Here is a 13483-nt window from a genome sequence, read left to right as displayed (position 1 = left end):
GGAATCTTCTCCTAAGGTGGCCTACAAGTCAAAAAGCAACATAAGATTTGACCATTGGGCCATAGGTGAGAATCAAACATACCAATTATGTCATTGATGTTGAGTCAACTATTTATTAAGTACTATACTTCTGACTTTATTATATGGTTAGTTTGCTAGCCTTTTGATGTGTTCTTTTATCAGCCTTAGAATTGCTCTTAGGCAGACATTAAAGTGTGATGAGTACCATATTAGATCAATCTATCAATATATTAATTTGTTATCTGGTGTTTTTTAGTATATCAGGATAGAGACAAAAAAAAAAAGGAAAATGTGTGAGGAAATGCTTTAATTATTTAACAAAGAAAGAATCCAATTTAAAGGTAAATAAATATATAATCTTATAAAAAAATAAAAGATTATTTATTTAGTAAGAATATTAGAATTCCTCCTTTTGTATGATTGCAAGCATATGTATATCATCATCATCATCATCATTGTCCACTATAGTAAGAACATGATCTAGGAAAAGAACATTTATCTAAAAAAGCCTAAAGGACATACAGATATGAATTAGAAGCTTTAAACCATAATGACATCATTACTTTTATGTGTTATAATAATCATTATCCCTTTGAGACACTAAAAGACATAAACATATGGAAGACAAGAAGTGCTCCTTCTCACTTTACAATATGTCAGTCAACCAAAGAAGATGACAGAGATGAGAAAGAAATATTTATTGTTATGTCTGCATACATAGCTAACAAATCTTCGCTTGTGCCACACACATAGCTGCCATCAACTTAGTACTAAGACAACATTACACACTAATCTCAGTACTTGAGAATGCTGAATTAAGACAACAGTGATATCAGACTTCAGCAGGCTTCATCTTCTTCTCCATGGGAGCAGCTGCCACGCCTTGTTTGTCCTCATCCTGCTCCTCCTGCGCTCTATTCGGCACCTTCTCTTCCACCCCGATCGCGTAGATCTCCAACACCTTCTCCGCCGTGCCAAGCTTCGACGCGATGTGCTCCGGCAGCTTCTGCTCCACCATGGCCTTGTCTTGGTTCCTGTAAGCTACGTAGAGCACCATTTGCAGGACCCCGAAGATGAACCCCAACACATTGGGCAGCTAATCCAGCAGGAAGTTGAAATGTGAGTGAGATGAGCGATGTTAAGCCACGACAAGATCGAGATGAAGAGATTAGATGTGGGTAGATACCGCGACGTATAAGTCCTTGGTTAGCAATCCATATCCGAACCAGACGACGGCGCTCCATGTGAGGAAGAAGGACAGCGAGAATGGCATGAATTCCACGCTCTTCGTTCGGATCACAAGCCTCTGAGCAATCACACAAGGCGTCAGTATGGTTAATCCTCTGATTACCGCATTTGCACAAGGATTCCTACTCACGATGATGCTTAGAGGAGCCACGAAAACGCTCACGGAGAAGCTCATACAGATCCACCCGAGAACCTCGACTCGTTTGGCACCCCTCGCGAACAGAAGAGTCAGCACAAGGATCAACCCGAACATCCCCACGTTCACGAGCAGCACCAGCTTTGCGGTAAACATCTGCAATCCGAAGACACTCTTCTTCAGATCAGACGACTCACAGTCGGTCGCCTACATGAAATGGTTGAGCGAGCGTGTATGATGTACCTTTGCGGCCTTTGGCGCGTAGGTGAAGTACACGACCACGTATGCGGTCTCGATGACGCAGCCGACCGCGTTAATGGTGATGAGAAGGCCAGCGTTGGTCTTGAGGAAGGCGTAGAAGATCCACAGGGTGGCACTGAAGAGAGCAACCACGTACGGCACCGAATGAAACCCTTCGGTGGATTTCCTCCTGCACACTCTGTAGAACGTCGGCCTGCACTCTCGAATCAATCATCCATGGTAAGATCAGTGCAACAAAATCTCGACAGGGAGAGAGAGAAGAAGCGGTGGGAGGGAATTATCCTTACAGTGGTGCGAGATACACCATGAAGGAGATGATGTTACCTATCGAACAAGATGAGACGCTGCGTTAGGATATGAAAGATGCAGAACAAGAACAATGCATTAAAAGTGCAGTGTCATCCTGAATCCTCAGAGAGCTTCTGAATTAGATTAGGGAGAGATCCATGCAAGATATACCTAGGATGCCAAAGGTGAATGCCCAAGGGTGGTCCAAGGATAACCCTGCCATATCTTTCTCTCTCTCTCTCTCTTTCACTGGCGCTCTCACCTCCTAACACCTTCTTCTTCTTCGGATCAACAACTCGGTGAGCCCCCATTTTATAGGGGAAGAGAGGAGAGGAAGCAGTCGAGCATATCGCGATCATGCAGGATACGTATGTGTGACTTCATGGAATGGTGATGGGACTACTCGTGGTTACGTTACATAAGGGATGAGAGGGTGCGTCATTTCATGTGATTCTTATCTGTGGCTCGCGCACGCACACATGCACTCTGCAGTTACCCCTTCGTCATCATCATCACCACCACCATTGCCTTTTCCTGTTCCATGCACACGCCATGGTAGCTTCCTGCCTCCCCCCGTTTTGCTCTCTTCCAATCGACGAAACGGCGTTCGTGAACATGCTGAGCTCGTTTGCACTTCACCACCGCCTTTGATCTTTTTCTCTTTTGGATACGTATCGTGTGAAATAAAACCCTAAAAAATCATGTTTCTTAGATAATTGTCATGTAATTAATTATCTTTGAAGGACAAATTTGACGGTCGATCGAGTTGGCTTTTGGAAAGTGGACGTCTCGTCGTGTTCCAAAGGCCACGTGGACTAAGATCATCCATGTCTTTTATGATCACCCTTACGAGGAGTGGGTGGTGGAGATTCCATGTTTGGTCCAAGGAGAATTCCGTATCTCTCTCATACTCTCTCGTTATCGTCCATTTGGTATGCTTTGGTCATGTCATGGAGAGCAAACTTTGACCCTCTATTGATCTTTCCTCTCCTCTCTGAGGCTATTAATTTAATTGATTGATTGTTATTATTATCTTTAAATATAAAGAAATTATTTCTTCGATAAGAGATCAAACGAGTGCTAAATCACTGCTTCGATTTCCATAAGTTAGTTAGCTGGAAATATAGATCTTAAAGACAACAACTATAAAGAACTAAGACAAAATTGATCTGATTACATAGGCTTTATAGAGAGGTAGAGATATCATAAACTAATCCAGTGTATAACATCGGAGAAAAAGATCGATCGATCTTCTATCTCTTTGAATTATTAGAATAATACATTAACTGGAGAATCATTCAGCGTGGTCAAATTTACATGGACATGCCAACAACCAAAGTAGTGGATTTGCAGAAAAAGAAATATGAAAGAAGAAGGTAACAAATATTCCAAAGTGTGTGCTGATGCTGACATTGGCAATTGCATGCATGAAGATCATGGCTAGTTTATCTTGTGTGACATCAAGTGTGAGAATGGAGATGACCCACAAATCCTGATGATAATTGGTGGTGGAATTATATGGGTGACCTCATCACACCAAGAGGAGCAGCCAGCCAGCCATCCATCCATCCCTTTGTCTCAGTAGCTAGCTTTATTCAATTTGCCAGGTTCATTAGCTTTTCTCCTTCCTGTTTGGATCAATGCTGATCCCAATAATTTGCTATGATAGAATTATCATGCTCCTGGTGATGGTACCATGTCTGGCTACCATTGGTTGTGGATCTTATCACTGCTTAATAAATAACATGAAAACTTGATTATAGAGTCATCAGGCCAATCACCAATTGACCCACCAATGGAATGTGGCCACCACCACACCAATGCTTTTGATCTCTATCTTCATCTTGTTCTTATCTCTCTCTCTCTCTCTCTCTCTCTCTACTGTGGATAGCTTCTTCTCAATCATCTGCATGAACAGAACCCAGCCAAGATGCCATACCACAAACACTTTTGAGAAGCATCCACAAATGTGAGCAACCGTAATAATGGGAGCTCTGTTCCAGCAATCATTGTACCTTCTCCTTTGTGCAGATATTTAATCTGGTGATTCATGCTGATGGAAGTGATTATAAATTGAGTTGATCATGCGGTCACAGCATTAAGCAATGATTTAATGGCTAGGCTTGCCGAGGCCCCTCTCATGGCACAAGAAGTTTGGCTTTGGTAAAGGAAAGCTGGTCTCTTTTTAGGGACTGCTCTTGAGTGCATTGTGATCTCAGCTTGTGGCATTGCTTTGCATCTAAATCTGCAACCTTTTGTGAGGAAATGTTACAAACGTTTAAACTGCTGAGGAAAACTTCATACCATGAAAATTCCAGTTCAATACCTCAACACTATTTGAAATGGTCACATCCTATCTGCAACTTTAAAGGTTGGCTGCTGCCAACCCTTCCAGTGGATCATTCAACTCTTGCATGATGGATTCAAAAAGAGCCCAACAATCATTCTTCATAATACAGCTAAACATCACTAGTAAGGCTTTGCTGGCATCTGGCCTTCAGTCTGTCGGAGGACAAGCATGAAGATATCATTCCATTTCTTTAGCATGATAATAGAACACAACGCACCATAAATTAACAATTTGTTTAAGCATTTCAATTTCATATAATGTTGAAAAAAATCTGGCCAGCCTCAATATATGGAAGGAAATTTTACCTTGGTGTATAACAAGACAGTGATAAGCAATAGCTTAACGAAAATGAGTAATAGCATACCATAAAAATAAAATGAATAAGAATGTCTAGAATTGGAGAACCAGAAGCATATTCATGTCAAAATCATCTCTTATTGTAATCAACATAATATAAACTTGACGCATATGTAATGTCACAAAAAACTATCATGAAGGACTCAGAGTTCCATGAATGCAATGTAATGTTCTAGTGACAAAAACAGATTCCTTGGAGCATCTCAAGTAGACATGCCCTTCCCTTGCAAGTAGAATATGTAGTCCACATTCGTTGTCTCAATCTATCATTTACTGATGTTCCTGGTTTTGGTTCATGCATGGTGACTGCAGTGGATTACACAAGATCACTTTTCCTTAATCTTGCCTAACACAGGCTACTCCTAAAATGGGTTTCATTTCTCAACTCCATTCCGATCCTTCACTTGAATACTAGCCTCATAAGACTTAGGTTTGGATTTGGATCTTCAGCTGATAAGCAGCAAAAGGTTTTATGACTAGATCCAAAGTCAATTTTGTTAGTTACATATGGAGAGTCCACAAAACCACAACTAATATCAATTCTGAAGATCAAGGGATGTCAAAGTCCTTTTACAGTATCCAGTTCCTGAACCTGAGAGAAACTAGGGCGAATGTCATGCCACTAGTTCCTCCAATAAGATGATTGATCAGCTAATAGATTTCCTGATATCAATCTTTGCCATTCAACCATACACCGACTGTCAAAGCAGAGGCAAAGAAACCAACTTTTGAGCTAAATGGTGCATAAGGTAGTTTTGATGGCAGAAGTCAAACTCAAGACCATCTAAGCCAACTTTTGGATCGGCATCCATTGATTTTGTCAAACTACCAATTTAAGAAAGCCAAGAACCACCTTTTTTCCATAAAACGAGACCATTGTCTTCTTTTTCCCCTAAAATGAGACCATTGTATAAGATGACTAACACATTAGATTCTACACCCGTTAACATTTTCAACTAAACATGAAAAATCTCTTCAACAAATGAACAAGCAACATAAATGTATAGAAAGGGCAGCTCAATGCATGAGACTCCAGCCTTATCCTTGCAAGCAAGATGATGTTTTCATAAACAACATATATACATGCATACATATATGCATCTTTGTAAAGCGTACCATTTCAGCAGATGATCTGACAAAGTGCAGAATATAACACCAAGGCATGAGGATGGCAACCAACATTTATGACCCAACGGATCTTGGTTTTCCTAACACCAAAATAGGTGTCAATCCTTAGATTCAGAAAAGAAAATGTTTTCTCTTCTCTCGATGCATTTAGTTGACATCACGAGGCTATAGGACTATAGCATACAAAAGTTTAGCAACCACCACCATGAATGATATTTGAGCTCTTAAAAGAGGATGCACTCTGAACATAATATAGAAGGCATTAATAACTTTATGAAATATATGAAACTTCTGCTCCAATATGGTGTCTGAAGGATGGTAATAGGTGCTTGCATTAACAATGCAACTCGACCAACTCCCACTAGTTCAATCAGTGTTGTCAAAAGCACTTGCGGTATAAGGTGTTGGGGCATGAGATTGCTGGTGCTGGCGCAAGCAAAGCAAGAAACTTACCCTTCTCAGCCCGACCATAGGTATGCTATTGTCTTTGAATTCTCCCCACTCCCGATATATAGACTCGATAAAACAAATTATTCCAATTTAATTATTTGTCACTAATTATTTGTACTAAATACAATTTTAAAGTATATAATAAATATTTTAAAGAGATAATTCAGGCTAAGAAATTAGGCATCAATACAAAAATCAATCATAAAATGATGCAATTCTATTCTTTAATTTCTTGTCTCATACTGTCACCTCTCCAATAAATTCCAGTGGTGAGTAAGATGGAATAGATCATAGAATTTATACCTTATTTCATAATATTAATGATACTATTCTTCAATTTATTCTGGATGATTTATTTATTTACTTGGTGCATCTGCTTTTGAACTTTTATCCCCTTTTTTTTCTAGGTAAAGAAGCATAGCAAAGAGACCTACTCAGTACCCTCGCCACTCTCTTCATCTTTTGCCATGCTTGTCTCTTGCTCTTGTCAGTCGTTGACCCCACTCGTGGTCTCCCTCCGCCCTTTCTTCCTCAGCTCAAGCCCTTTCCTCTCCCCCTCCCCCTCCCCCTCCCCCTCGACATCCCACCTCCTCAGTAAAAATGATATTTAATAAAAGCTGTTCCTAAATTCTCGAAAGAGTGACATCTTCGCGTATAAAAAGCCCAAAATCTAAGATTTTTTTTTATAAATAACTCATTTATTTTTCTATTTATTTTTTAATTCTATCTTAGGTTTTGAACGGCAGGGGTTTTCTTCCGCCCACCGTTCTTTTCGGTTGACCTCTCCACGCTAATAAAAAAAGCAAAAAAAGAGAGAATATTGCAGCATTTCCCGATGTAAACGGAGTATCGCGAATGTTCCCATTCGTTTGCTGCTTCCAACATATTTCTCCGATATCCGATCCCAATTCCGGAACCCTAGCTTTTCGATCCCACCCGCTTCCCATGGCGCTCAAGGCCGTGCACGTCTCCGACGTCCCCACTCTCGATCAGGTCCCGGCGGCCCCCACCGTCGCCCTCTCCTCCTCCCTAACGCGCCTTTTCAAAGGTATCACAGCTCCTTCTCTCTCTCTCTCTCTCTGTATGTGGAATGTGGAATGCGGTTGCGACAATGGGGGATTTACGTACCTGTGGAGCAGGAGCGGCGGAGAGGCTGGTGGTGATCGGGCATCGGGGGAAGGGGATGAACGCGCTGGCGTCGCCGGACCGGCGGCTGAAGGAGGTCAAGGAGAACTCGCTCCGCTCCTTCAACGAGGCCGCCCGCTTCAACATCGACTTCGTCGAGTTCGACGTCCAGGTATATACCTTCGCGTAATGCCGTCATTATCGCCTTCTCCGTCCTCTCCCCCCCTCTCTCTCTCTCTCTCTCTCTCTCGTGTTCCGCCGTTTGGATCGCGGCGATCGGCTTTGAAGAAGGGCGAGGACGCGGCGCGCGACGACGCCACGAGCGAGGAATCCGCACGTGAATTGTGACGAGGATGCTCGATCGGACAGGATTTGTCTTAAGGTGACTTGTGGCGACAGAGCAACCGTTTGATCTCATTAGTATATCATGTACCCCATTGGCTTTAACATTGATAGTATCAATTAGGAACTGCTAAATATGAATTAATTAGGCACTCCAAGCATTAATTACAAAAGATATTAATCGAATATATTGATTGGAAATATAAATTATTTACTGCATGTGGAAATATCTCCATCTTGGCTGCTTTGGTTGGACAGTCTTCCTCCTCGTAGAATCCTCACGAGAATACCATCGATGCAATTCTTGCAGGTGACCAAGGATGACTGCCCCATCATCTTTCATGACAATCTCATACTCACCGAAGAACATGTAAGATTCTTCCATCTCCATCTTTCTGTTGATTTCATCAGTCACTGCATGCCCCACTTCGGCAGCAGCTCATTCGAACCTCTTGATCACAGGGAAATCTGTCCGAGAAGCATGTCACTGATCTGTGCTTGGGAGAGTTCCTTTCCTATGGACCGCAAAGAGATCCTGCGAAGGTGGTTCTGTTCTTGTTCGAACTGCACTTGGATGGACTGATGCTGATCTTTCTTGCTCCATTGGACGACAGGTGGGGAAGCCATTGCTTCGGAAGACCAAAGATGGGAGGATTCTGACTTGGGACGTCGAAGCAGACGACCCGTTCTGCACGCTGCAGGATGCATTCCAAGGCGTTGATTCCCATCTGGGCTTCAACATCGAGTTGAAGTTCGATGACCATGTCATCTACAAAGAAGAACAGCTTGCTCATGCTCTTCGAGTCGTCTTGCGAGTACGACGCGCCGTCACACAGCGTCGATTCCTCGTGTTGGGTCTTTGAGAACATTCCTCCTCTGTTCTGCAGGTTGTGTTCGAGTTCGCCGAGGAAAGGCCGATCGTCTTCTCCAGCTTCCAGCCCGACGCCGCACGGCTAATGCGTGGACTCCAGAACGTCTACCCCGTAAGCAGAGTTCCATCTCATCGTGGTTTCAGGGCATGCAATCTGATTTCTCAGGTACCGACGCAGGTGTTCTTCCTCACCAATGGAGGAACGGAGATCTACAGAGATGCAAGGAGGAACTCCTTGGACGAGGCAATCAAACTGTGCATGGCAAGCGGCTTACAAGGAATAGTATCCGAAGTGAGAGCCTTCTTCAGGAATCCAGCAGCTGTAGCAAGGATCAAGGAATCCAATCTCGCACTCTTAACATACGGACAGCTAAAGTAATCCATTACTTGAAGTTACTACTACGTTTCCGGCACAGCATCGAATCGTAGGCGCTGACACAAAGATTGCTCTTCCCTTGCAGCAACGTGCCAAAAACAGTGTACATGCAGCAGCTGATGGGGGTTAATGGCGTAATCGTAGACTTGGTGAAGGAGATCACTGAGGCTCTCAGACCTCATCCCATGCAGCTGAAGTGAAGGACGCTTTAAGGCCTAACATAATATGATGTAGGCTTTTGTGTACATTCTATTGTGTGACAAAAGTGTTGACATTTGGAAGCAATTGTTGTATACTATTTTTGTCTTTGATCTAATGTTAGAGCTTATCTCAACCAGTAGATGACAAGTACAAGATAAATGTATTTTGCTTTATATGATGAACATCAAGGATAAATCAATTATTTATCTTATGATGATTTTGTTGTATTGGTGATGAATAAATTTGCTAATTTGTCAAACCATCATTTATTTAGTTACTAGCAAATTTACAAATACTGAGTTTTTCTAGTAAATATGCTAAACAAAAAATCAATGGCATAAATATTAGGATCGATAATTTTGGAGCAATTTGATTTGGGCTGTCGTCGAGTCGATTTGATTTGGGCTGGGCCTGAAACCCTAAATGGGCCTCACTTACTGGCCCATGAAACATAAAACAAAGGGCAACATCTGTATATTTTTATTCAATTCGGCTTGTCACAAGAAAGATTTGTGTTCATCACACTTAATATGCATCTCTCCATCACATCCTTTCTGTTCTACATGCTTCAAGCAATGGCAAAAGCAGAGGAGTCAACCAACAAGTTTGCCACCATTTCACATGGTGGAATAGAATTCATGGCTTCTACCTGCCAAGTTTCAGGTCCAAACCAACTGATTAAAGTTGATGCAGGTGTGTACACATTTGGATCAAGTGGATGTTGCCTTCATCTCAACTTAGGAGTTGCAGAGCTTTTACTGTCCAAGATTAAGGCTCAAGCTTCCTGACCAAAGTTTATGTCTGTGTGTAGATGTCTTCAATTCAGTTCATAGGCTCTTCTTTTCTTTGACCTGCCAGAATTCTGGTCCATAAAGTACAACTCCTGTCATTAAGATTGCCTCCTGCATTCATACACCAAGCAGCTCCTCTTCATCTGCAATGAAGAATCAGGTTCATCAGCTCTTGGTATTCACAGCAGAACAAGAACTAATTGATAGCTTCAGATGAAAGATATGGATGCTGATTGATCTTGTGACCTTGTGTTTGCTTAGGTCTTTGGGGCAAGGTGGTAAGAAATCCAGAAGCATTGACAAAGCCGCCTTGTGAGCTTTATTCAGTGAAAAGAAATGACTTCTTTTGCCAAACAAGCAAGCACTGGAAGCTTTTGAAGACTAAGTTCATCTTAGTGGGATAAATATGTCATCCTCATACTTTTTTGGAGGCTGCTATTTTTGGATTCACATGTGATATGAAGCTTTTGACAAGATGATGATGACACCATGGGTCAAAAAGGGAATAATTAGGAAGAGGGTTGAAGGAAAACATGCCAGACCTGCAAAATGAAATCAGTGGTGGTAGGATTGTCATGAGAACTTCAAACTTCTCAACTGATGGCCACTGTAAAATGGAAGGAAAAAGAAACTAGTCATGGAAATTATTACCTTTAACTACATCTAACAATAATATTTTTTTTTGAATCATCATGATATTTAGCAGGAAGAGAAGAAAATAATTTACAGATTTAATACTTTTCCTGTTGTCAACAGTTAATATGTTGAATCATCAGAATTCAACTCAAACATTTCCTTCCTTACTTTCAGCTCTATATTATGGACAACTTACGATGGCACAGTAATAACACAACATTTCCAAGGCACTAATACGACAACTCTTTAATCTATATCGTCCGCAAGAAGCAGAAATAAGTGCCAAAAACAAAAAAAATATCAACTTTGACTGAGAAACTGTTGCTAAATCTATAATAAGAATTTTCTTACTGTTTGCTCGAAGAAGATGAATCCAGAATTTCTGATGATGCTGATCCATGATATAGTTAGTGAAGAAATCAAAGTTGGGATGTCTAATACAACCACACTAAAAAAGAATTACCAACTCCTCAAATTGTGCCTAATTAGCCCTTTAGTTTCAACATAGCTTTGATCTCAGTTGTGATCACCTTTGTTGTTGTGTTGCTATTTCTTTCCTTTATGAGCCAAGACACAAGTGCCTGATGCTGAGGTTGGTAAACACAGAAGACCGAACAACACAAGCAGCACAAGAGTAAATCTCAATTAAACTTCATACAACCCTGCAGGCGCATGCATTCCGAGAATGACTGCCAATTGTTTTCAGTGGAACTCATCCCTACAGAATCATGCATCTCAGACAAATTATGATTGCCAGTAGTCAAAATTTGCAGGGTGGGAGACATGAGAACAGTGTCCTGTAACTTGCACGACCAATCACCATCATAAAATTCTATCTTCCTTCAGTATTTCAGACCTTGTCTCTGTCTTTTTTCCTGGAAGAAAAATATCTCAAATTGTGTTCTCACAAGGTAGAGACTTGAGGATGTCTCCAACACCCAACATCAAGTATGTTTCAGCCACAGAAATCAGAATCCCAGTCTTGATAACCTCAAGTGGGACTGTCACATACATTAGATGCTTCCCCATGGGAGTACCCAAGAAGGTGAGAGCCATTAAAGGTCAGATTCAAAGCACAGAATGACTAAGACTTTAGGTGCCATGAGAGTCTCTCATCCATCCAGGAGTACCATTCTCTTCCGACAGTCCAAGATCTGCAATCTCAGGTTGCTTGGCTGACTCAATTAGTGCCCACATCATTTGGTTGATTCAACTAAATGCTTGCCGACCCAACCAACCACAGATGACCTGTGCATGATGCCATGTGAGGTTGCAGAGGCTAAATTGTACTACCATATCTCTCAATTTATGGATCCACCAAATTCATGTATCCATGAACTCTGAATATTTTTAGATTGAAGCATAAGAGGACAATCCACCTGCTAATGTGGAATCTGAAGCATGCATAGTAGCCTTACCCTTGCAAAGAGATAAACTGCGTAACACAAAAAGAGTTAATCTTTGTGTTTATTTGCATGAAATTGAAACTATGAAGAAATTTCAGCACAAATACTATTACAAAAACAGTGATCCTTTTGAACCCAACAGAGCTCTACTCAAAATAAGAGAAGGCCATGCTATGCATTTAGTACACCACCTCAGGTTTAGCTTCCCCAACCTATTCCTATGAGTAGATAAGTTAGGCTTAATCCTCCATTGTCAAGTTACACTAATTTGCTTTTCATATGATTCAACAAAACAACAAGATAAGCTTGGACCATTTGGTACTTGCTTGTTGTCAAGTAGAAGAAACAAGAACAAGAAGAGATTTTTCTTTCTTTTGGAGCACAAGGTTCAAATCCATGAAGTCTAATGAGACCCTAGAGACACCCCATGCCCTAGGTTAGTGCAGTTGTGTGGTCCTCGTCCCTCATGCAACCAGCCACCCAATTCCCCCATTCTGAGGTAATCAACACTTATGAGCTTCTCTCCTTGCTGCTTCCTCCACTCCATCATCCATTGGTAAGCGAGTAGCATAGGAAACAAACAAGGCAAGGCCAAGTAGAACAGCAAGGAGAACTCATAAGAGGGGAAGCCAATTCCAAGCACAATAATTGTACCTTTTTGACTCCCTCTCTTTGCCTCCTCCAACACCTCTTCAATCCCCACACGCAAACCCATTCGACCATTTGTACACTTGTATAAGAACACTAAAAACACATATTTTTAAGGATGGAAAGGAACACTCGAGAGAGAGAGAGAGGAGTAGAAAACAGCCGCATTTTGGCTCAAGAAAGCACATGTCGCACACGATTCTCTTTGTCTGTTCCCACAACTACAAGTGGGATTTGGCATCTGTTCTTTCTTTTCACCGTCTCATCTCACTCCTCTCCCCCTCTCTCCTCCTCGGCAAATGAGAACCTTTGCCTTCTCCCCACGGCAGCAAAAGCCATCCAATGTTCATGCTTCGTGTTCCTCCATATTTACACGCCTGCTGTGACATTTTCTTACCTCTCCTCTTCTCCTCCATGCTTAGAGAGGATTAATCATGCAAAGCTCTCCTTTAAACCCAAAGCTTTGTTACAGTGTGACTCCTTTATGATAAGTTTGAGCCACATAAATATTATCTATATTAATCATCTATCAAGTTAATAAAGATAAAGATGATAAAGACAAGATTGGAAGATGTTATTATCAATTTGATATACTTAAAAATATATTTTCAATCACTTGGGATGTTGAAGTTAGTGAGTTCTATTTGAAGCAATATCACTAATCCAAATATATATAAAAAAAAGTTAATCTCTTTTTAATCTTCATTAATGTTTGTTACTAATCTTAATCAGCCCATCTTATTTAATTTGGGATATTTATATCTTATTTGAAGGTGCTTATATAATATTAAAATTACATTTTTTTTATCATCTTATTTTTTTTAGAGCTACATTTTATCATCTATCAA

At 41.1% G+C, this 13483-nt stretch overlaps 2 protein-coding genes across 2 annotated transcripts; one reads left to right on the top strand and one right to left on the bottom strand.

The window, feature by feature from the left end:
- Nucleotides 1-704: 704 nt before the first annotated feature.
- LOC135606528 (bidirectional sugar transporter SWEET14-like) lies at nt 705-2239 on the bottom strand. Its single transcript, XM_065097559.1, has 6 exons — nt 2126-2239; nt 1954-1990; nt 1649-1859; nt 1400-1561; nt 1208-1327; nt 705-1117 (listed from the first exon to the last, which is right to left on the bottom strand). The coding sequence occupies exons 1-6, from the start codon at nt 2175-2177 to the stop codon at nt 854-856; spliced, it is 846 nt and encodes a 281-aa protein (XP_064953631.1). The 5' UTR covers nt 2178-2239; the 3' UTR covers nt 705-853.
- A 4629-nt stretch (nt 2240-6868) lies between these two features.
- LOC103979644 (glycerophosphodiester phosphodiesterase GDPD2-like) lies at nt 6869-8956 on the top strand. Its single transcript, XM_018823310.2, has 7 exons — nt 6869-7287; nt 7379-7536; nt 8017-8076; nt 8169-8249; nt 8321-8521; nt 8594-8689; nt 8756-8956. The coding sequence occupies exons 1-7, from the start codon at nt 7095-7097 to the stop codon at nt 8954-8956; spliced, it is 990 nt and encodes a 329-aa protein (XP_018678855.2). The 5' UTR covers nt 6869-7094.
- The last annotated feature ends 4527 nt before the right edge of the window (nt 8957-13483 follow it).

Source organism: Musa acuminata, chromosome BXJ2-3 (genome assembly GCF_036884655.1).
Source record: "Musa acuminata AAA Group cultivar baxijiao chromosome BXJ2-3, Cavendish_Baxijiao_AAA, whole genome shotgun sequence".
Lineage (NCBI taxonomy): Eukaryota > Viridiplantae > Streptophyta > Magnoliopsida > Zingiberales > Musaceae > Musa > Musa acuminata.
Note: the sequence above shows the minus strand (reverse complement) of the source record. Positions and strands in the feature narration are given on the sequence as shown.